Source organism: Pelodiscus sinensis, chromosome 16 (assembly GCF_049634645.1).
Source record: "Pelodiscus sinensis isolate JC-2024 chromosome 16, ASM4963464v1, whole genome shotgun sequence".
NCBI classification, from domain to species: domain Eukaryota; kingdom Metazoa; phylum Chordata; order Testudines; family Trionychidae; genus Pelodiscus; species Pelodiscus sinensis.
Genome location: NC_134726.1, coordinates 37,212,390 through 37,235,628, shown reverse-complemented (window position 1 = coordinate 37,235,628; position 23,239 = coordinate 37,212,390). Strand labels below are relative to the sequence as shown.

At 43.9% G+C, this 23,239-nt stretch overlaps 1 protein-coding gene across 3 annotated transcripts in view; it reads left to right on the top strand.

The window, feature by feature from the left end:
- Positions 1–23,239, top strand: part of MEIOB (meiosis specific with OB-fold) — a 36,701-nt gene that overhangs the window by 12,118 nt on the left and 1,344 nt on the right. For all 3 annotated transcript variants that reach the window (XM_075899825.1, XM_075899824.1, XM_075899823.1), the window contains 10 exons: positions 575–706; positions 2,524–2,596; positions 11,168–11,363; positions 14,210–14,310; positions 16,236–16,288; positions 16,387–16,482; positions 18,392–18,493; positions 19,680–19,833; positions 21,588–21,771; positions 23,055–23,141. In XM_075899825.1, coding sequence (XP_075755940.1) covers positions 575–706; positions 2,524–2,596; positions 11,168–11,363; positions 14,210–14,310; positions 16,236–16,288; positions 16,387–16,482; positions 18,392–18,493; positions 19,680–19,833; positions 21,588–21,771; positions 23,055–23,141 — 1,178 coding nt within the window. The remainder of the gene's footprint in view (positions 1–574; positions 707–2,523; positions 2,597–11,167; positions 11,364–14,209; positions 14,311–16,235; positions 16,289–16,386; positions 16,483–18,391; positions 18,494–19,679; positions 19,834–21,587; positions 21,772–23,054; positions 23,142–23,239) is intronic.

Here is a 23,239-nt window from a genome sequence, read left to right as displayed (position 1 = left end):
CATATTTTTATAGTTGGCTGATTTTAAATCTTTCTCTGATGTATCCATCACATTTTGGTGCTCATCATCCGAATTACACCCCAAAACTTTCATGATGCTACAGAATATAATATTCCATTAAAAGTTGGATGACAAGCAGTGCTCCCTGTAAACTGAGCATGTGAGTGGCCATCCAGGAGAGATTCAGATGCCACCCCTCTGATTAGCAGAGCACCCACAGCATGTAGCATGTGTTTCTACTGGTGGTGTACATCCGCACATGCGTTGATGCACATAACAAAATTCAGCTCATGGATGGAAAAAATTAGAGGGAACATTGAAGATCAATGCATTGGCAAAGTAGTGCGGGGAGACTTGCACAGCATATGTCAGAACCATAGTATTTATTTTTGCCAGATAGCTCCCATTCATTAACACCATGACCTCTAGTGGCATTTATTAATATTACTAGCCTATTTAATATTTTTATTTAAAGTTATGGTAAAAGCTGGTCAAGTACAATAATACTAATCTCAGATTAAATTGATATGTTTTGATGCATATCTGACATTAAAAACATTGTCTCTCTTCATAGACATTGGATCTGAAAGATACACCTTCGGTTTTACCATTCGTGATTCACCAGCCTGCTTCATAAATGTAAATTCTTGGGGCAGAGAAGAGTATGTTAGATCACTTTCAGAAAGTTTTAGAGTAGGTGACTGTGGTGAGTTGGAGTTTACTCTTAACATATTTCTGTTTCAATATTTTTTCCTGTAAACCAGTGTTAAGTGTTTGTAGTTATACTGTATTTTTAATCTGACTATTAGAAGAACAGTTTAATTGGAAACAGATTGTTCATTTATATAAGCATAGAGAGTGAAGGCATAAATCTTTTAGAATAAAAAGTCAAAATTACAACAGTTGCCAACAGCACCCAAAGCCCCAGATATAAACACTCAGTATTACTACTCAGAACCCACCAATAGTTAATGGATCTACATTTTCATATTGTGCTCAATTCTTAATAATTTTTAAAAAGGGAATTGTATGTGTTAGGATAATTTAGCATTTTGCCAGCATATTTATTTTAGTTTTAATTTTTAAAGTGATCACACACAATTGCCCATCAACCCCACTCCACAACACAATCCACCCCTCCTCCCCAAAACCCTCCACGACTGCGGATTTAATTATATAGGTCCTCCGCCGAAGTCTCTTGAAATCAGTAGAAAGAGTTCCATTGCCTTCAGTGGTCTTTGTATTAGGCTATGTGCCTGGTCTACACTAGACCAGGCAGGTTGGCTTAAGGTATGCCATCCAGCTACGCAAAATGCATGGCTGGATTTGGCTTACCTTAAGCCAAGCCGCCTAAGAATCTACACTCCTGTTGGCTTACCTTACTCCTCACAGATAAGGAATACAGGATGCTGGGTGCGGGGGCTGCCCTCAGCATTTGATTTGGGGGTCTACACTAGACTTGCTAAATCAAACACTAGAAGATTGACCTCCAGAGGGATGATCTTCTCAATAGCGTAGACATGCCTATGGGATGAAAAAAAGCCTCCACAAAGATGTGTACCACTTTAGGTCTATATAAGCTATATTTTGAGGGTTCAAGTGAGACATGGTAGGAGGAAACAATCCATTACATACATATACACATGCATAGGATGAAACAATTCATTACACACAAAGAAAATGGAAAATGACTGCCTAGGAAGGAGTACTGAGGAAAAGGATCTAGGGGTCTTAGTGGACCACAAGTTAAATATGAGTCAAATGTGTGATACTGTTGCTAAAAAAGCAAACATGACTCTGGAATGCATTAGCAGGAATGCTGTAAACAAGACATGAGAAGTAGTTCTTCCGTTCTATTCTGCACTGATTAGGCCTCAACTGAAGTATTATTTCTAGTTATGGGCACCACATTTCAGGAAAGATGTGGACAAATTGAAGAAGGTCCACAGAAGAGCAACAAAAATGATTCAGTGTCTAGAAAACATGAGCTATAAAGGAAGATTGAAATAATTGGGTTTGTTGAGTCTGGAAAATAAGACTGAGAGGGGTCATGAGAACAGTTTTCAAATAGTATCTAAAAAGTTACAAGGAGAAGAGTGAAAAAATATTCTCCTTCATTGCTGAGGATAAGACAAGAAGCAACTCATTTAAATTGTAGCACAGATGTTTAGGTTGGATGTTAGGAAAAAATTCCTGTCAGGATAGTTAACCACTGGAATAAATTACCTAGGGAGGTTGTGGAGATATGTAAGAGCAGGTTAGACATCTATCGGGGTGAGCTAGATTGTGCTATGAATGCAGGGGGCTAGACTTGATGACCTCTAGAGGCGGCTTTCATTTCTGTGATTCTATGGTATATTGTCCTTGTGTGGCCCTCTGCACAGGTGTGAATTTGACTCATAAAACACTTTTAAAGTATTGGTAATAACTATGTGAATTTTTGCTATCTAACCTAGGCCACATAAAAAATTGCCCAAATATATGTTTCTGTATTAATATTTTCAATGTTATATTTCATTTCAGTGACAATTGAAAATCCTTTAGTGCAAACAAAGGAGCTAGAAAAGGAAGAAAAATTCAATCCCACAACTCCTAGGTAAATTTAAAGTAGGTGTCAAGCTTCTTTTGTGGAATGATCATGATTAATATTGTATATACTTGTTAGACTGGACAGTTATTATAAAGCAATTTCCCTTGAAAAATCTCAAGTTTAATTTTATGCATCTCTGCTTTCCACCACACATTAATATCACTGATTTAACAGATGGGGGGATACTTGATTGGATCTATAAGGTGCTGGACAGCTGGATAAAATAGGACATGTACTGGAATATTGAGTGCTCTTCCTTCTATAGTCCAGATGACACAATCACATTAAATAGGTATAGAATTTAGGAATTTCATGTGATGAATTATATGAATGTTAGTTTATCACAACTTATGGCCAGTGTTCAGTTGGATAAAAGGCTAAAGGGCCAGCAACCAGACCATCAGAGACATAGGATTTTGTTGGTGGATCCTAGGTCTATGGAGAAAAGGGAGACCTGAAGTCTCTGCGTAATGGGTTTCCTCTTTGGGACCCTCCATCCTCCTTGCATCTGCTTTGCGTGGGGAAAAGTGAGAGGATTCAGAAGAGCAAGCTGATTCTTTGTGATAAACAGTGAAAAGCATACCCTGAGAGAGTTGTTGAGCTATGTGGTAGTAGCCCTGTAAACCCAACAATGGACCCAATTCAGATGCCTGGTATCTGGACATAGGGAAGATAAGAGAGTTACTCACCTTTTGCAGTAACGTCTGTTCTTCGAGATGTGTGTCCCCGTGGGTGCTCCACTCAAGGTGCTGGGCTCGTCCCAGCGCCGCAAACCGGAGGATTTTTCATTAGCAGTAGCCCCTACTGGACTGCGCATGCGCGACGGCCCCTTCGCGCCTTTCATCTGAGCGCAGTCCGGTCTTGTCAGTTTCCTCCCAACCGGAAGCATCTGAAAGATATATAAATAGAAGCGCCGAAGCAGGGAGGAGGGTGGGTCGTGGAGCACCCATGGGGACACACATCTCGAAGAACAGACGTTACTGCACAAGGTGAGTAACTCTCTTTTCTTCATCGAGTAGTGTCTCCAAGGGTGCTCCACTCGAGGTGAGTACACAGCAGTGGTCTAACATTACATGAGTGCTTCGGGCCTATCGTCCTCATGCTGTAGACAAGACAGCCTGAGCTATCCTTGAATCAGAGGTAAGTATGTTCGCGAGGGCGTAGTGTCTAGCGAATGTGAGGGTAGATGACCAGGTTGCCGCACGGCATATGTCCTGCAACGGTACTCCATGAAGATAGGCAATGGATGTCACCATGCCCTGGGTGGAATGAGCACAAAGACCACTTGGAAGAGATCTGTTGCGCAAGGCATAACATTGTGTGATGCAAGCGACGACCAGGCGGGAAATACGCTGCGCAGAAAGTTGCTTTCCCTTGGAGCGCTCGGCTGTAGAAAGGAAAAGCCGCTGAGACTTCCTAAAGACTCGAGTTCTGTCCAGGTAAAAGGCCAGTGCTCGCCTGACACCTAGAGTGTGTAGACGTGCGTCTTCCAATGAGCAGTGAGGCTTTGGGTGGAAAGTCGGCAGGGTTATGGGTTCATTTATGTGGAAAGCAGAGTTGACTTTTGGCAAAAACACTGGTTGAACATGCAATACTGCCTCATGACTGAAGAATTGCGTATACGGTGGATCGGCAGAAAGAGCTGCTAATTGACTTACTCGACGCGCCGACGTAATGGCAAGTAGGAACACCGTTTTCATCGTGAGCATTCGTAGATCACATGTTGCGAGCGGCTCAAAAGGGGAGTGAGTCAGAGTGTCCAATACTAGAGGCAAGTCCCAAGGCTCTGGTGGGATCCTATGGGCCGGATACAGATTGTCTAATCCTTTCAGAAACCTTTTGGTGATAGGGTAGGCGAACACTGAATGGCCGTCAATTGAAAGACGGAAGGCTGAGATTGCCGCCAGATGTACTCTTAGGGAAGAAATAGCCATTCCCGTCGTCTTTAGAAGTATCACATAATCTAGGATTTGTTGTATAGACAGCGAATGAGGGTCAAGATCTTTTGCCAAGCACCACGAATGGAAACGACGCCATTTTTGTAGATAGGCTTTACGCGTCGTATGCCACCTACTGTTGATCAACACGCGCCTCACTTCTTGAGAACAGGAGAGTTCGGAAGCCTGGAGCCAGCTAGGAGCCATGCCGTGAGGTGCATGCGGTCGATGGCTGGGTGAAGAATTGTGCCGTGTTGCTGAGAGAGCAAATTGAACAGTTCCGGTAGTCGTCGTGGATTGGCAACTGACATCTTCGACAGCTGTGTTAGCCAGGTCTGTCTGGGCCAGAAGGGTGCTATCATAATTACTGTTGTGCCGCCTAGTGCTATCTTTTCCAGAACTCTTGGAATGAGTGGAAGAGGAGGAAAGGCATATAGCAATTGGTGCCGATCCCAGTCCAGGAGGAAGGCATCCCCCAGAGAGTCTGTGCCTATGCCCGCTCATGAGCAATATTGAGGGCATTTCCTGTTGTGTCGAGTGGCGAACAAGTCCACCTTGGGGAAGCCCCATAACAGGAAGAGGTCGCGGAGCACCTCGGGGTGTAATTCCCACTCGTGTTGTGAGAGGAAATGCCCGCTCAGAGTATCGGCGATCACATTGTCCTTGCCAGGAAGGTATTCTGCGGTTATGGTGATGCCTTGTTGAATCGCCCAATTCCACAGGCGCACAGCCTCTGCGCAAAGAGAGCGGGAACGCGACCCCCCGTGTTTGTTGATGTAATACACTGTGCATATGTTGTCGGTGAGAATCTGTATGGAGCATCCTCGGATGATGGGCAGAAAGTGTTTGCAAGCATTGAAGACTGCTCTCGAGAAAATTTATATGATGTTGCGATTCCTGGGGCGTCTAGAGACTCTGTGTCCGGTGTTCTTGAAGGTGAGCGTCCCAGCCGAGCAGAGAGGCATCTGTGGTGATTTGCAGTGATGGTTTGCGGGCATGAAAGGGGACCCCTGTTAGCATATTGTTGGGGCTGTCCCACCATGCCAAGGAAGTCCGGACCCGGCTGGGTAGAGAAACCAACCTGTTCGTACTGTGAACCCGGGATGTGTACACGGTGAACATCCAATGCTGAAGACTGCGCATATAGAGTCTGGCATGCGGAACCACATACGTGGTGGCCGCCATGTGCCCCAATAGCTGTAGACAGGTAAGTATTCGGGACTTGGGAGAAATTGATACCAACTTCACCAGGTCCTGTATGAGTTGAAACCTTTTTACCGGCAAGCATGCCCTCGCGGTCAGGGAGTCGAGTCTTGCTCCGATAAACTCCAGGTCGTGAGTAGGTGTCAAGAAGTATTTCTCAACATTGATTATGAGTCCTAGGGCTGCAAACAGAGTGGTAGTTGCCGACACTGCCCTCGTGGCCTCGTCGAGTGTGGAAGCCTTTAGCAGGCAATCGTCCAGGTACGGGAAGATTGTAAAATCGAGGCGCCGCAGGTAGGCCACCACTAACGCAAGGGTCTTGGAGAAAACCCGTGGGGCCGTCGATAGTCCGAAAGGTAGCACGCGATACTGATAGTGGTCGGACCCCACTATGAACCGAAGGAATCTTCTGTGGGCTGGGTGGATCGTTATATGGAAGTAAGCGTCCTGGAGATCGAGGGGCGCGAACCAATCCCCTTTGTCTAGAGCAGGGATGATCGAAGATAACGTAACCATCTTGAATTTTTGCCTTCTCAGATGACGGTTGAGCCGACTTAGGTCCAGGATAGGCCTCCAACCCCCTGATTTTTTCTGGGTGAGAAAGTAGCGAGAATAGAATCCTCTCCCCAAAAAGCGTGTTGGCACCCTTTCCACTGCCCCTAATGTGAGAAGGCACGACACCTCTTGATGGAGAAGAGTCTTGTGAGAGGGGTCCCTGAAAAGGGACGGGGAAGGGGGGAGGGAGGAGGAAGAGAGGTGAAGGGAATGACATATCCTGAAGTGATTACGTCGTAAACCCACCAGTCGGTGGATATGAGAGCCCAACGATGGTGATAAGGCCTGAGACAATGATGGAATACGCCTTTTGTGATGCCTAGAGTCTCTGTTAACGGGGTGATCCGAAGTCCCTCGATCAACACATCAAACCTGCTGCCGGCCCTGTTGTTGGACGGACGCTTTGTTCGGTTGTTGGCGACACTTTTGGGGACGTTGTCTTGGCCTCTGTTGATCGTATGGTCTGCTCCGAGGTGTCGCATACGAGAATGGTCTCTGCCTATTGTAGGGTATGTATTTCCTACGTTTGTAGGGGGGCGTGTACATCCCCAGTGTCCTCAAAGTTGTACGTGTATCCTTGCCTGAGTGGAAGACCTGATCCGTTGACTGGGCAAATAGTGACTTGCGATCAAAGGGAAAATCCTCCACCTTGGCCTGCAACTCCTTTGGGACAGCGGCCTGGTGTAGCCAAAACGACCGACGCATGACTATGGCTGAAGCTGTGGATCTAGCAGCTGCACCAGCCGTGTCGAGGGCGATCTGTAAGGCTGTTCGGGCGACCGTATAGCCCTCTTGTATCACCGCCTTAAGAATCTGACGTTTGGAATCCGGCAAGTGCTCAAACAGAGGGACCAGTTTTGAATAGTTGTCGAAATCGTGATTTGCCAATTGTGCCGCAAAATTACACATCCTCAGAGCAGAAGTGGAGGAGGAATATACTTTCCTGCCCAAGATATCCAGCCTTTTAGCCTCCTTGTCATTTGAGGAATTTTTGGTTTGAGACGTTCTTATTCTCTGCTGTGCAGCGTCTACAACAAGGGAGTTAGGCTGAGGATGTTTGAACATAAACTCCATATCCTTCTGAGTTATGAAGTATTTCTTATCCGACCGCTTATTAGTTGGTAGCGATGTGGCCGGAGTCTACCAGATGTCGTTGGCAACCTCCAGTATAGCGTCATCAAAGGGAAAAGCGAGCTTTGACTTCTGGGAAGGTTGTAAGTTCTTCAGCAGGCGATGCTGTTTCTGTTGTACATCCGTGGTCTGGATGTCTTGAGATTGCGCAACCCTCTTGAAGAGTTCCTGGAACTGCTTGTGGTCCTCCGTAGGAGACAAGTCCACAGGGACAACTGCGTCATCCGGCGAGGAAGAGGAACGCTGCGCCAGGGAATCAGGGCTCTGGTGTCCTTGAAGAGGAGTGTGATCCTGCCTATCTTCCTGATCATGTGAATCCAAATCCCAAGCCGAGGATGGTGGAGCAACAAGAGGAGTAGGCTCGTCTGGACCATGTGGAGATTCAGGCCGAGAAGATTGCGGTGACCGTGATCGCGAATACCTTCTGCGGCGAGATGAATGAGAAGAGCACTCGTGATAACATCGGTTGTCCCGGCGGCTGTGGCAGGGAGAACGGCTGTATCTTCTCATCATGTCATATCGACGAGGACACTCTATACGTCTTGGAGACCTTGGTGAAAGGGATCTCCTATAATAGCGTGAAGGAGACCGTGAGTAGTGGTCCCAATAGTATCGACGTGGTGGCGAACGACGAGGTGACCTATAGTAGAGTTCCCTGGGGGCCGTGTAACGATGAACATGACGATGGTAACCAGCATGGGACGAGGTAGGTGAATCTGGCCCAGGGGAGAAGGTGACACGGTCCGGTGTCAGGGACGGTGTCCAGACCCTTGCAGATTTTTGCTGCGCTTTAGTTGGCACTGAGGAATTGAAGGCAGGCTGAGGAAGTGCCTGTGGCAGAACAGCAGGCAGCAGTGGAGCCTGTACCACTTGATCGTTGGCAGAGCAAGGGCTCGGTGCCGTTGGATCAGCCGGGGATGACGTGAAAGCCGGGGGCTGGGGTGGCAGAGACTCTTGCTGCGGTGCCGCATCAGCGGCTGATGTGCCCGGCACTGAGGAACATGGAACGGCACTCAGAGGAGGTGCTGCGGGTGCCGACACAGCTGGTTGCAGGCACGCATGCGCAGGAACTCCCGGTGCTGGGGCTTCTCTTGCCGGCTCCACCATGGCCGTTGAAGCCGTTGCCGGCACCGACTCCGCTCGCAAAGCCTTTGCGGGTACCAGAGCGGAGCTTTTGTGGCGGGTTGCAGTTGGGGCAGAGGAGTGGCCCTTGCCCGACTTGTCCACGGGGAAACTCGGCGCACAGCCAGAGCTCCCCGGTTTGTCTGAACTGCCGCCCGGCGTCTTATGGATCCTGCGGGAGATCTCTTGCCCAGCTTGATCTTTGGGAGCAGAGCGCGGCTCAGCGTCTTCTGGAGCTTCGAGAGCCTTATTAAATAAAAAGACCCTCAGTCTCAGCTCCCGATCTCTTCTGGTGCGAGCTGTCAGCTTCGCGCAATGGCTGCACTTTGCTGGGACATGCGCGTCCCGAGACACCGGACACACCGGGAGTGTCCATCGGAGACAGGGATAGTCTCTTGGCACTGAAGGCACTTCTTGAAGCCAGGTGATCCTGGCATCCTTGAGTTTTTTTTCTGTTAATTAGTTCTTTTGTCAATTTCAGTCAGGAAGACAGACTGACTGACCGCTGAAGAAAAACAGGTGGTTTTTTTTGTTTTTTTTTTTAAACAGGGAAAAAAAGAGGGGGACTACAACTACTAACACTATAACTGATAACTATCTCTGACTAAACAAGAAAACTAACTCTAACTAAGAGACTTTCCCTTTCTTCTCAGAGAGGAGAAGGGAGCCCAATCTAACTCCGTCTGCGGGTGCAGACGGTTGGAGAGAAACTGACAAGACCGGACTGCGCTCAGATGAAAGGCGCGAAGGGGCCATCGCGCATGCGCAGTCCGGTAGGGGCTACTGCTAATGAAAAATCCTCCGGTTTGCGGTGCTGGGACGAGCCCAACACCTCGAGTGGAGCACCCTTGGGGACACTACTCGATGAAGAAAGTAGTGTTACATTTTAATGCAATTGTAGCCTGCTGTTTAAAATGAATTCACGTGTCTGTCCTCATTCAATGTGTGTCCTGAACAATATCTTCAACTTACTATATATTTTAGAAATGTGTCTGTCTGTCTGCCTGTCTGTGTCTGTTTGCTCAAGAACTCCTCCTAAATGGTAGGAGCTAAGATCACCCACTCTGGTAGGCAGCTTCCTCTTGTCATAACATAAAGCAAGGTCAGGATTTGGTTGTGCCAGGACAATGGAATGTGCCTGGAATTCAATTATTTCTCATAAAATGGAAAGGAAGGGCTTGGGCAGGAGACAGTTATACAGGAGAATGACCAAAGGAGGCAGCATGAGGCCAGAGAGATGGGGACCAGGACAGCTATAACCTCATTAGGCCAGAATGGGGCAGGAGTGTAGAAAGGCACAGCTATCTATATTTCTGAGAATTTGTGTGTCTGTCTGTCCCCCGGGGGGGGGGGGGAGGGGAGGGACATGCACCTCTTTCTTGGCTGTGCTTACTACAGTTGCAGTCGCCATGGAGAGATGCTTCTTGTCTAGTCCCAAGCTGCTATAGTCATAGAAGGCTGGGGTTGTCCTTTCTCCCAAAGGCAGCCTGCATACTGAACCCAGCTCATTCCTAGCCCCACCCCAGAACAATGATTTAAATAAAGGAAAACAAACAAATATTTTAATTAAGGACCTGAGCAATGCTGGGTAAATCTTCTAAGTATAGATATATATTCTTCCAAACAGTCTTACAGGAAAAATTTATTTAGTCATGATGTGGACCTTTGGCTTTTATATTAATATAGTAAAGCTCCTCAATAGCTAAGTAGGACTTCCATTATGTCTGCAGTATGGTATGTTGAAGTTAATTGAATTTATTCAAAAGATGATTGTGCCCATTGTATTTATTTAAACACTGAATAATTTTATGGAAAGGTGTTTAATCTTGTCAAAAGCCATTTGCATGTCTTTGTCTGGAAGGCAGTTTAAGTACACTAAAGTATTATTTTTAAAAATGTGTTTACATGGTATCACTATGATTTTGGTTTTATTTAACTTTGTGAAAGGCATCTGGAAATCTGAGATGGCACAATGAGTTTAACTAGCCTCAGAGTTAAGTTTTTCACAGATGCTGAACAGCTGAGTGCAAACTTTTATCTACACAAATTCCAGTGTGGAATATTGATTGAGGATTGTTTGTTTGAGAGAGAAACAACCTTTTTTCCCCCATATATTCTTCAGTCATTTGAATATGTGAAGAGAGAACTCTTTTATCCTAGCTAATGTTTTCCTTGTGTGTGTTTTATTGGTGGTGGTGGTGGTAGTAGTATTTGTATTTGTCCCAAAAAGTTTACAATCTAAGTACAGTACTATAGACTATATCCATTGTTACTGAGTAGCTACCCTAAGAGTATGTAGTTTTAACACTTTACAAAGCACTTTTTAAATGTTTCACTACATGGCGTATATATCACAAAATAGAAATCACCTGAGAAGTGCTGAAAGTGTGATGGATTTGTGTTTTACAATTGCTTACAATCCATGTTGACATCATGTCCTTGTTCCTTAGGATGAAAAATTGCAGGTTGTTATAAAGATAGAACAACTTTCATTTCCTAACTTTTTATCATCCTCCACATAAGTTCTGTAGAAAAAAAATTAACTGACATTGTTTGCTGTGAACTGATATAACTTCACTGGATAGTATATCAGTGATGTGTTAAATACATTTTTGTGCATTCAATTTAGCTGCTACAAATTACTGCTCAGTGAGTCTCATTCAGTGGTCAAAATATGTTACCGCTATGAAGTGGACACCAAACTGCTTTCCTTGTCACATCTACCTGTAAAAGATCCTCAGGATTACTATTCTCTAGGTGACATTGTTGCAAATGGGCAAAGCCTTGATGGAAGAATCATTAATGTGCTCGCAGCAGTGAAGTCAGTAAGTTAGAAATGCTATAATAAAATGTTGTTGTTTTTTTCCTGCTGAAGCTATGATTGATTTCAGTCTAGATTTAGATTTATGGAATCATGTATGCCTGAAATAATTATTTTCTTTTGTCTTGGTCTGCAGTCATATGGATTGAGTTAATATGAAGTAAGGGTAACAAGTGACATTAATTATTGGTTTAACATTCATAAGAAAATGTAACATAAGGTTTGATGTATATATGTTGCTTTATCTGATACAAAAAGCAAAGGGACAAACTTATTTAAATTGTTATATCCTACATAAAGGTCCACTTTTATAAACTAAAAATTAGATTATACAGTTAAGTTAATGAATGTAGTATTTAAGTGTTGCCATGCTAGGACTTCTTTGGGATGTATAAAAGTCTAGACAGCCCCCCAACCTGAAGCAAATATTCTCAAGCAACTACAAACCACATCACAGAAACATTAACCCAGGAACCAATCCCAACAACAAACCCTGTTGCCAACTCTACCAGCATATTTATTCAAGTGACACCATCATAGAACCTAATCACATCAGCCACACCATCAAGGGCTCATTCACCAACACATCTAATGTGATATATGCCATCACGTGCCAGCAATGCCCTTCTGCCACATACACTGGTTAAATCAGACAGTCCCTAAGAATAAATGGACACAAAACAGACACTAAGGGTAAGTCTAGACTACATGGCTCCGTCGACGGAGCCATGTAAAATAGTTTACTCAGCATAGTCAATGAAGCGGGGATTTAAATAATCCCCGCTTTGTTAAAATAAAAATGGCCTCCATGCTATGCCGACAATCAGCTGATCCAGTACAGCGTAGCAGTCTAGAAGCGACGCGGTCGACAAGGGAAGCCTTTGTCGACTGCTCCGGTATGCCTCATGAAATGAGGTTTATCAGAGCGGTCAACAAAGGATTCCATTGTCGACCACGCCACGTCTAGACTGCCACGCTGTGTCGGATCAGCTGATCATCGGCACAGCGCGGCGGCCATTTTTATTTTAATGAAGCGGGGATTATTTAAATCCCTGCTTCATTGACTATGCCGAGTAAACTATTTTATATGGCTCCATCAATGGAGCCATGTAGTCTAGACGTACCCAAAGAATGGTAACATACAAAAATCAGTAGGAGAACACTTCAGTCTCCCTGGACATTCAGAAAAGATTTAAAAGTTGCCATCCTTCAACAAAACTTCAGAAAGAGACTTTAAAGAGAAACTGCAGAGCTGCAATTCTTTTCCATACTTGACACTATTAATCTGAGTTTGAATGGCTGGTTCACTACAAAAGCAATTTTCCTTCTATTGGTATTCACTAGAGATGTTAAAATACCTTTATACATAGAGGGGCAGGCGGTAGCCAGTGTTTGTGAGGAGCTAGCTTTTACGCCTGTTCCCCTCCTTTTCTTCCCCCCTCCGTCCCCGAGCACTGGCTGTCCCCTCCTCTCCTCCTCATCCCACCCCTACTCCTCGGAGCAGGCTGGGACCAGATCACTCAGGTCTCTAGCTAATTCCTCAGGCTGTTTTGCCTAGGGGAGGAGGCTTGGGGGAGGTTGTGGAAACGCCCCCACACTCGCTGGTGATGAGAAGCGGAGCAATGTGGCAGAGATCTTGGTGAGTGCATTAGGCTCAGGCAAGGTCACTGTTGCCTGCCACTGAGTATATGGAGGGACTTCTACTGCTGGCACCAGGTCCCTCCTGCTAGTTACCCCAAAATAAGGGGCCCCAGGCAGTTGGATGCACCGGGCTCTGCATACCAATTGCTGGCCCCTTGTCCCTCCCCCCAGCACTGAATTGGGGGGGGTGACCCTTTGTCACCCCCACATCACCCCTGCTCCAATCAGCAATTCTTTAGCTTCGACCGTACCTCCCCGAGTCACCTGATCGGTATCAATTTGAAAAAGCACTCAAAGAAGAAAAAACAGTTACCTTCTCGTAACTGTTGTTCTTTGAGATGTGTTGTTCCTATCCCTTCCATACGGATCCTCCTTTCCCTCTGTTGGAGTAGCTGGCAAGAAGGAATGAAAGGAGTGGTTGGGTTGGCGGAGTTAATATTGAGTGACATGAAGGTGTCACTCTAGGGGGCTTCCCACTTGATCCGATGGAAGGTGCAAAGGGAATCATAGAATCATAGGACTGGAAGGGACCTCAAGAGGTCATCGAGTCCAGCCCCCCGCCCTCAAGGCAGGACCAAGCTCCATCTACACCATCCCTGACATTGGGAAAAAGCTTCCAATGACTGTGCACGTGACATGCGCATACCTGATTGGAATGAATATGAACAACATATCTTGAAGAACAAGAGTTAAGAGACGGTAAGTAGCTATTTTTTTGTTTAGGTGATTTCAGTACAGATTTATGAGAATGGAACCTTCCAAAAACACACGCATGTTTTGGGATCATCTCATCATATGAATAGAAGACATAAATATCTGGTAATCAACTTTTTTTCAAAGTAAATCAGAGTGTCTAGGGATTCCTTCACATACATAATTCATTCCATGTTTATGAAACACACAAGTTTGGCCCTTTGTGAGTAAAAGACAACACTGTCAAACTCTGCTTCTCAACAGAATACACAATCTGTGGAACTTGTCAGGGCATGTCGTGAAGGCAAAACTATAACTGGATTAAAAAAAGGAATTAGATAAATTCATGGAGGATCATGGCCATTAGCTAAGATGGTCAGGGATGCAACCCCATGGTGTATCCTTGCTTGTCACTTTTATATGTTTTGCTCATTTTGAGTCTTCCTTTCTAGCTTGATTCTTCTTAATTCTTCTATATATTTTAGGTGGATAATAACATTGTTCTTACTTGTCAAGGTTGGGGAGCCAAAGTACTTTACAACTTCAGACAAAAGGAAGGGTCAAAGGTGTGAAGTAAAGCTGTATGATGAAACAGAGTTTTCCTTTGCGATGATATGGTAAATTATATACATTATTCAAATATACAAAGCAAAGGTAGAAAAATTGAATGCTGTAAATATTGCCATAATCTTGAAGTAGTTAATTGACATACATTATTAATTGGGTGGCCTCTGTGTGATGAGGCAGCAATATTTATTGAATGGTAGCAGTGTCCATTAAACAATAGTACGTATAAAGGATATCTGGTTGTATGACCTTGGATATGTTATTTGTTTCTATGAGTTATTGACAAACTTACAGCCCAGTAGTGTCAGAATGAAGCTGAACTACAAATAAATTATGAAAGGTCATCAGTGATATGGAAAAATAAAGAAACTGTTCCTAATCAGACCACTAGACATTTTATTTATGAAAAGAGATTTATTGTTTGTTCCCGAACATAGATCTACTTTTGCATGAATGTACTTATTCATGCCTGTCTGCACATTCTGTAATTAAATCTAGAAAATATCAAGTAAACATATTATTGGATATGCATTTATGTAGCACCTGCCATTTTTTAAAAGATCTACAAGTGCAGCACATTTCCTCCCCAAACCAAACAGTTATAAAGGGAATATAAAATATGACAAAAGACTAAGAATTCATAATAGGAAGTGGAGTTAGTGTAAAATAGCATTAACATAAAAATGTTTTGAAATAATCTAGGAAAGTTGTATAGTTATTTGGTGGGCTATATTTTCAAAATACACCCTTGGTGTTCCCATAGTTTTGTTTATATGACCACTTGAATGTACCTGTGACATAATTTGTATACCCAAATGCTTTGTGCTTGTGCACATAGTATACATATTCAGTTTGTTTGTTTAAACCCAGTAGTTTGCATGTACAAATTGTTCATGGACAATCAAAAGCTGGATTGGAGTATTTCTGACAATTTTAACTTATAATTGCATCCTTGTTTAATATTTTCGGATGATGAGAGGAATAAATGCTTCTTAATGGCAGAAAGCAGGAGTGGGGAAACCTCAGGATACGGCTCCCAAGGCTCAGGGCTCCTCTCCCTCCAGCATTGGGGAGCCTGTGCCTATTATGGGACAGGAACACTCAAAATCTACTAGCCTGGGCCCCAATAGGCCCTGATGTGCGAGAGGAATATGGGGTGGGGATGTAAATGACTAGTTGACTAGCCAATAAGCAAATGCTTATCGGACAGTTGAAACACTAGTTGACTAGTCACTTCTTCCCCCTTGCTGCCTCTATCAGAAAGAGGCAGGAAAGGAGGGGGAGAAGAGGAGGTGTTTCAAAGCGGCAGCATTGCATGGAGCCCAGGCCTCCGTGCGGTGCTACTGCTTTGAAACACCGGCCTTGGTCTGCATGTGGCATTTTAAAGTGGCAGCGCTGCATGTAGCCCTGGGTCTGCCGCTTTGAAACGCCATGTACAGCCCAGGGCCATTTGGGGAGTCCCAGGAGTCCCCAGTTGGCCCTGGGCTGCATGTGATGTTTCAGAGCAGCAGCGCCCCCACTAACCCCGGGCTCCACATGGCACTTCCGCTTTGAAACGCTGCAGGGAGGCTGGAGCCAATGGGGGACTGCTTGGGTCCCCTACTGACCCTGTGCGCCCTGCTGTGTTTTCACCTTTGAAGTGTAATACACTTCAAAGGTGGAGGCACCTTCTATCAACTAATTGAATAGTTGATGTAAATTGCATCGACTATTTGATTAGACAATTAATCTAAATTTAACCTCCCTAATGTGCGGAGTGTCTCCTTCTTAGTCAGGGCCCATATCAATGAGGGTTATTTTGGGTTTTTTGCCTTCTCACTTGTATGCGGTTCCCAACTGATTTTTCTGTGAGTCAGTGGCCCCGACACACAAAAGGTTCCCCACCTGGCATAAAGGCTAATACCTAATGTTTTTCATATATTGTCATCAATGTTCTCCTATACTTTAACTATTAAATAGGGTTTTTTTTATTTAGTTGGGATAATGAATCTATCCAGCTTGCGCAGAGTTGGATGCCACGAGAAACAGGTATCCCCTTTCGACTTTTTTGTGAATGATTTCTGCTATTGTTTATCTTTAGTGTGATACTTATTTTAAATAACAAATAATTATGTTTTTGTACCCAGTAATATTTGCATCAGATGTGAGAATAAATTTTGACAAATTCAGGAACTGTATGACTGCAACTGTTATATCAAAAACTATTATTACAACTAATCCAGGTAAGAGACTATCAAAACCCACATATTGTTGACTATAGTCGGAATAGTGAGCCCATTATACTTCACAATAACATGCTTGCTCAAAAGATGCAGAAAAGCTATTTTGGGATACCTCCTCAGTGTAAATGTAGCCATTGGGGGGACGTGATAGAAGTCTATAAAATCATGACTGGTGTGGAAAAAGTGAATAAGGAAAAGTGATTTACTTGTTCTCATAACGTAAGAACTAGGGGTCACCAAATTAAATTAGTAAGTAGCAGGTTTAAAACAAACAAGGGAAGTTTTCTTCTTGCAGTGCACAATCAACCTGTGGAACTTCTTGTCAGAGGAGGTTATGAACACCAGAATTTTAAGAGGGTTCAGAAAAGAGCTAGATTAATTCATGGCGGTTAGGTTGATCAATGGGTACTAGCCAGGATGGGTAGGAATGATGTCCCTAGCCTCTGTTTGTCAGAGGCTGGAAATGGATGACAGGAGTGGGATCACTTGATGATTCCTTGTTCTGTTTATTTCCTCTGGGGCACCTGGCATTGGCCACTGTTGGAAGACAAGATACTAGGCTAAGTGGACCTATGGTCTCACCCATTATGGCCATTCTTATGTTCAATTGGAAATGTTCTCTAAAGGCTTTGTCTCACCTGCAAATAGCATTATGCTTGTTTTGTGAAATTAATATTTGCATCCTTTCTGAGGGCCAGATATTTTATTTCATTGTGTAAATGGGGTGGAAGGAGAGAACAGGTGTTGATCTGGGCTGAGTCATCCTCTGTGCAGGAGAATGTTGGATCAGCAGCAGGGCTCCCAATCACTTCACTTGAGTTCAGGGAAGACCCTTGTGTGAACACGGTACATTGAGAACTCTTGATTTTGGGGACTGGAGAAAATGTCAGACAAGAGCTGATAAACACAGCTTACTGTGTATTGAATGTGCCATGCAGTCTCTGGACATATGGCACATATATAGGTGCTTATGCAAACTGATCTTAGCTCCCTCAGCCCTGGTCTACACTAAGGAGTTATTTCAAAATAACTCCCTTAGGTTGAATTTATATGGGGGACATCCACACTACCATGCCCGTTATTTCGAAATCTCTACTCTTGCTTTTCCCGGGGAATAACACTAATTCTGAAATAGTTATTTCGAAATAGTGTTAGTGTGGACAGTCTGGTGCTGCTGTTTCAAAATAACTACTCCCCAGTGTAATTTGAATTAATTACTCCCCGGGTTCTTCCTGGGGCTCTAAGTTGAGGAAACGCATCGACATTAATGGAGCCTGCCTTGGACTAATTTCAAGGCTTCCCTGTAGTGGGGACATGCTATTTCAATGTTGTTGTTTCGGGAGTTATTAAATTGAATTGTTATTTTGAAATAGTTTCCTAGTGTAGACATACCCTCACTGTGACAAGATCTCCATAAAGGAGAGTAGCCGTGGCAGTGTAGTCTTGAAGCTGGTCCTGATGCCAGGGAAAAGTGCCTGGATGGTGCACGGGGCATCTCAGCTTTACAGATCTGGGTGGCAGGGCTAGGCCTGATTTAATTTGACTTTCTGACTTTTCTGCTCCTCCGAGGCCTTATCTTTGTGTTAGTTATATGATGTTGATACTGTAATATTTTGCTCATATTTTTAGAGTATTTTCCCCTCTTGCAGAAAGAGAGAGTCAGGTGTTGAGGGAACAATAATTTCTAGTTTTTCTGCTGCATCTCCATCTAAGCTTCCTTCATGCATCCCATGCATGTATTAATAGTTGGAGAAGGAAAGAGAGAAGCATCTCTCTGCTAATTGCAGACTGATGTGGTTGTGGTGCTACCAGAATAAAAATAGCAATAACTTCAGAATTCAGATGTTTTACTTGTCATTTTTTGCAGGGAACTTTTATTCATATCTAGTTTTTATTTTATATTTTCAAGACACACCAGAATCGAATATTCTTTACAACTTCGTAAAAGAGAGTGCAGCAATGGGAACTTTGAATGATATAACTGACGATCAGTTACAAGAATCTATAAATTGTAAGCATTCATCCAGATGCCTTTGATTTCATGTAACTGTTGTGTAGTAGGCATGTTAAATATCGGTTAATTGAATAATCAAGTAACCGCATGAATTCTTATCTATTAGTGGACTATTCTATAGTCCCCAGGGGCGGGGCTGGCAGCCAGTGTGCCTCACTCCCAAGGAGCCCACTGCCACTGTACCAGAGGCAGCAGTGCAGGGTGCCAGATAGGAGCTGGTCCACTAGGAAAGCCAGTTTAAAACTAGCTCCCCTTGCAGACTGGCTGCTTGTTGCCCTGTGCTGCTGTCTCTGATAAACAGGCAATAGTGTGGGGTGGCAGCAGCCCTTGTCCAGGTGGGATCTGAGCTCCCGGACCTGGTATGAGCCGGAACCGAGCCAAACTGCCTGCCCGCCTGGCTCCTAATACACTTTAAATGCAGAGTCGTAGCGGGGGTAGGTCCCAAACCAGCAGCGAGTCAGGACTGAACCAGGCTGCTGGCCACCCAGCTAAAAAAGTAACTGGCAGGGAAGGGGGAAAGCGTGTAGTCTATAGCATTAACCTATAAGCTTTTGCTTATCGGTTAACCGGCTACACTATTACATCCCTATTGTGTAGTACTATCGTTTGCTTTTTGGGCCTGTTCCTAAAGCGTTTTTATTTTTAAATGGGGTAAAACTCATTGACTTCAATGGAAAATTTCACTCAAGAATTTCAGGAGCCAGCCATTACTGAGCTACTTTAAACATTGTCTGACCGTGTTGTGTACCTCAACTGTGGATGACTGCTTTCCTGCATAGTTTTGACATGCTATTCTTAGAAATGCACCGGCCTTGGAGCAAGAGGCCTAAACTGAATAAATCTGAATACATAAGCGAGGGCAAACTATCACACATAAAACACCTATACATGAATATATTTAGAAAAAGAAGCATAGAATAAATTAGAACAAATATTTATTTGAAAATGTTTTACAGTAAACCTCATTTTCTTTTCGATGGAGCTCATAGGTATTTTATTGAACATCTCACTTTTTTATATTTATTGTGAACTTACTCTAAACCCCATTAAAGACAGTGGAAGTCTTTCCATTAATTTCAGATGGACTTTAGATCAGGCCCAATATTTATTTTTAAACTTAATCGTTCTTTTTTATTTAGTGGTGTTTTCTAGGATTTATTTAATATTTTCCTTTCAACTTTAGTGCAGACTATAGTTGACATTTATACTGTGGAGCAATTAAAGGTAAAAGCTTTGCAGAATGAGGGAAAACTTGAACCAATCTATGGCATTATTTATGCATATATTTCTACATTGAATATTGATAATGATACATCTAAATTTATACGAAACAGGTGGTAAGTAACTGTTTATATTTTAAATCTATATGAAAAGCTCTTGCCCCTCTCTCCTTTAGCCTTTCACAGTTGACATCAAACAGTGTTTAGCCTAGTTCCAGAACAGTAAAATGAAACTGTTTTGCCTGGGGTGGATGGGAGGGAGGAAGGCAGAGGTGAAAGTAAGCGGGTGCACCCCAGTACACAGTTCCGGTAAGAGTGGGCTGCACTCCGGTAAGAGCCCTCTGGGGCATGCCACTCTGCGGGAGGCAGTCAGGCAATTTAATGGGGCCAAATAGAATATGCGGGAGGCAAGCATGCTCCCAGCTGGGTTAGTAGGAGGGGCTGGCAGCAGCTTCCATCTGGCTACAGTATCTGGCCCTGCTCCTGTCGGTGGGGTGGATTGCAGAATTGGCCCCTCTTTGGCTGCAGTTGTGTTAGCTGTCTCCTGTTCTGGGATAGCCTTAAAGATCTGCTCCCCATTTGCTGCGGGAGGGTTTGGTAGTGGGTCATACATCCCAGCTCTGACTCCTGCTCCCCTACGTATCTCCAACCCCCTGCCCTGACTAGGGAGGTAATCAAGTAGTGCATCAGAGAGGCAGCAAGTGTGGGGAAGGAAAAGGTGCCAGTGCTGTGGGGAGCTGACTTAAAAACTGGTTCCCCTCATCACAATATCCACGGTGCCACCTGCCCCCCTGCCCCACGCTGCTGCCTCTAAGAGAGGCAGCAGTGGGCGGGGGTTAGGGTAGGCTGCCACAAAGTAGACCCTGTCCACTGCGACCTTGGCTGGCCACAGGCAGAGGCGGCTCCAGCAGCAGCCCTTGTTTGTAGCCACCCACAGCCACCATGAACAGAGGCTGCTGCGGCAGCAGCCCCTGTTCACAGTGCTCGGGCTGGCTGTGACCAGGGGCTGCTGGACTCAGCACAAGCCAGGACTGAGCAAGCCTGGTTCAGTCATGGCTCCCACCCATCCGGGACTGCTGCAGCTCAGCATTTTAAATGTAGTAAGAGACACACGGCTCTTACTATATTTAAAATGCAAAGCCACAGCAGTCCCAGCTCAATCCCGGCTCACACCGTTCTAGGAACTACCCCTGCTTCAGCTCTGCAGTTTAAATGTAGTAGGAGCCAGGCTACCTGCATGCCCAGCTCCTACTGCATTTTAACATTTAAACTGCAGAGTTGCAGAGGGGGTAGCTCCTTCTGAGTACCTCCTGTTATTGGCTAATCATGTAATTGATACAAATTAGATCGACTACATGATTAGATCGACTACATGGTTAGGCATTTAGCCTCCTCTTAAAATCCTTAGCCCTGACTCCTGCACCCACAGGTCCACCCGCTGCCCTGAACAGCCCGCACTCCACCTCACACTTACATTTCTTACAGATACTGTTGTGTCACACTCCCCCTCTTTAGCCTTCCTAAGGGGGGGGAACAGGTTTTGATACTACAGTACCTGTAAGAAATGTAAGTTACTTTCACCCATGAAGAGAGGGGATCTTGTCTCTTTAGAATGGAGGATTTCATATGTAGTATTTTGTCGGAGATTGCTAGAGATGGGGCATGCCCCACCTGGCCTTTGGAAAGAGAGAGGAGAGTAAGAGCCATTTTGTGTCTGTGTATAAAAGATGAAGGACTCTGGCTGGAAGGAAGAGTCCACTGTCAGGGTGGGCTTGGAAGAAAATCAGGTGGTACAGGGAACAATTTCAAACTGACAATAATAAATGTGTACCTGTTGTAATGAATTCTTTGTCTTTTCCTGTTCCTTGCAGTTCAGGGTGCCACTATGTGGTCAATGAAATGTCAGACACCTGCACTTTCTGCAGTGACAGTTCTTCAAATGCTAAGTCTGTCTTTACCAGTTTTGATTTGCTAGTTGATCTTACAGATCACACAGGCACTTTAAATTCTTGTAACCTCTCAGACGTTGTAGCTGAGGAAACATTAAGTTGCACGGTAAATAAAAATCAGTGTCCCCTGCTTGATATGACCTGTTTTCTAGTGTGAAGATTCAGCTATGTGAAACAAGCCAAAAATTATTTTGTTTTTACTTTTTATACAATAGAACTTCAGAGTTATATACATCTCAGAAATGGAAGTTGTTTGTAACTGAAATGTGCGTAACTCCAATGTTATGGCTGCTCTTTTAAAAGTTTACAATTGAATATTTAACTTAATACAGCTCTGAAATTTTACTACAAAGAAGAAACATGCTGCTTTCTATTTATTGCTTAGAGGTTTACATTTAACATAGCACTGTATTTGTTTTTTGTTTGTTTCTGCTGCTGCCTGGTTGTGTACTTCTGGTTCCAAGTGAGGTTTGTAGTTGACTGGCCAGTTTGTAACTCCTGTTTGTTAACTCAGAGGTTCTACTATCCAACTATTGCTCCTGTCAAAGAATAGAAACTAACAAAACTATGTTTAAATTTATTTAAGAATTTATAATGGTACCTCTTAAAACCTTACTTTGATTAAAAGAGATTCATTTTTAAAATTACACTTTTGTGGAGGCATGATTGATATTTCAATTTTTCTGTCTCCCTGAACACTAAGTAGTGTATTCTGTTCAATATATTTAAGTATTTATAGAACATAAACACTGTGATATTTGATTGCTTTACAAGTTTATTAATGAACGGCTTCTCTTTCCATCTCCCACTCAGTGGGAAATATTTGTTGCAATTTTTTTGTGAGGTGTGATTATTAGAACATTAGACCAAAGAAATAAGTGACTCCTTGTTGTATGGGCTCGTCTACACTGGCCCCTTTTCCGGAAGGGGCATGTAAATTTCATGAGTCATAGTAGGGAAATGCGCGGGGGATTTAAATATCCCCCGCGGCATTTAAATAAAAATGTCCGCCGCTTTTTTCCGGCTTTTAAAAAAGCCGGAAAAGAGCGTCTACACTGGCCCCGATCCTCCGGAAAAAGCGCCCTTTTCCGGAGGCTCTTATTCCTACTTTGAAGTGAATAAGGAATAAGAGCCTCCGGAAAAGGGCGCTTTTTCCAGAGGATCGGGGCCAGTGTAGACGCTCTTTTCCGGCTTTTTTAAAAGCCGGAAAAAAGCGGCGGACATTTTTATTTAAATGCCGCGGGGGATATTTAAATCCCCCGCGCATTTCCCTACTACGACTCATGAAATTTACATGCCGCTTCCGGAAAAGGGACCAGTGTAGACGTAGCCTTTATGTATATCTTTGCGTGTTTCAGAAATAAGTATGTTGTTTGATCATTTTAATAGGTCCATGAGTTCCTCACTCTGACAGAAGAGCAGAAGACAGCATTAAAATGGCACCTTCTTTTGGAACGAAGCAAAATGTATTTTAAAGTTAGTATGTAGTGTTAACACTATACTAGTAAACCAGTTGTTGGTGTCAGTTAAGGAAAGGATTATTTTAGATAAGAAAGTCACCTAGTATACTTGTT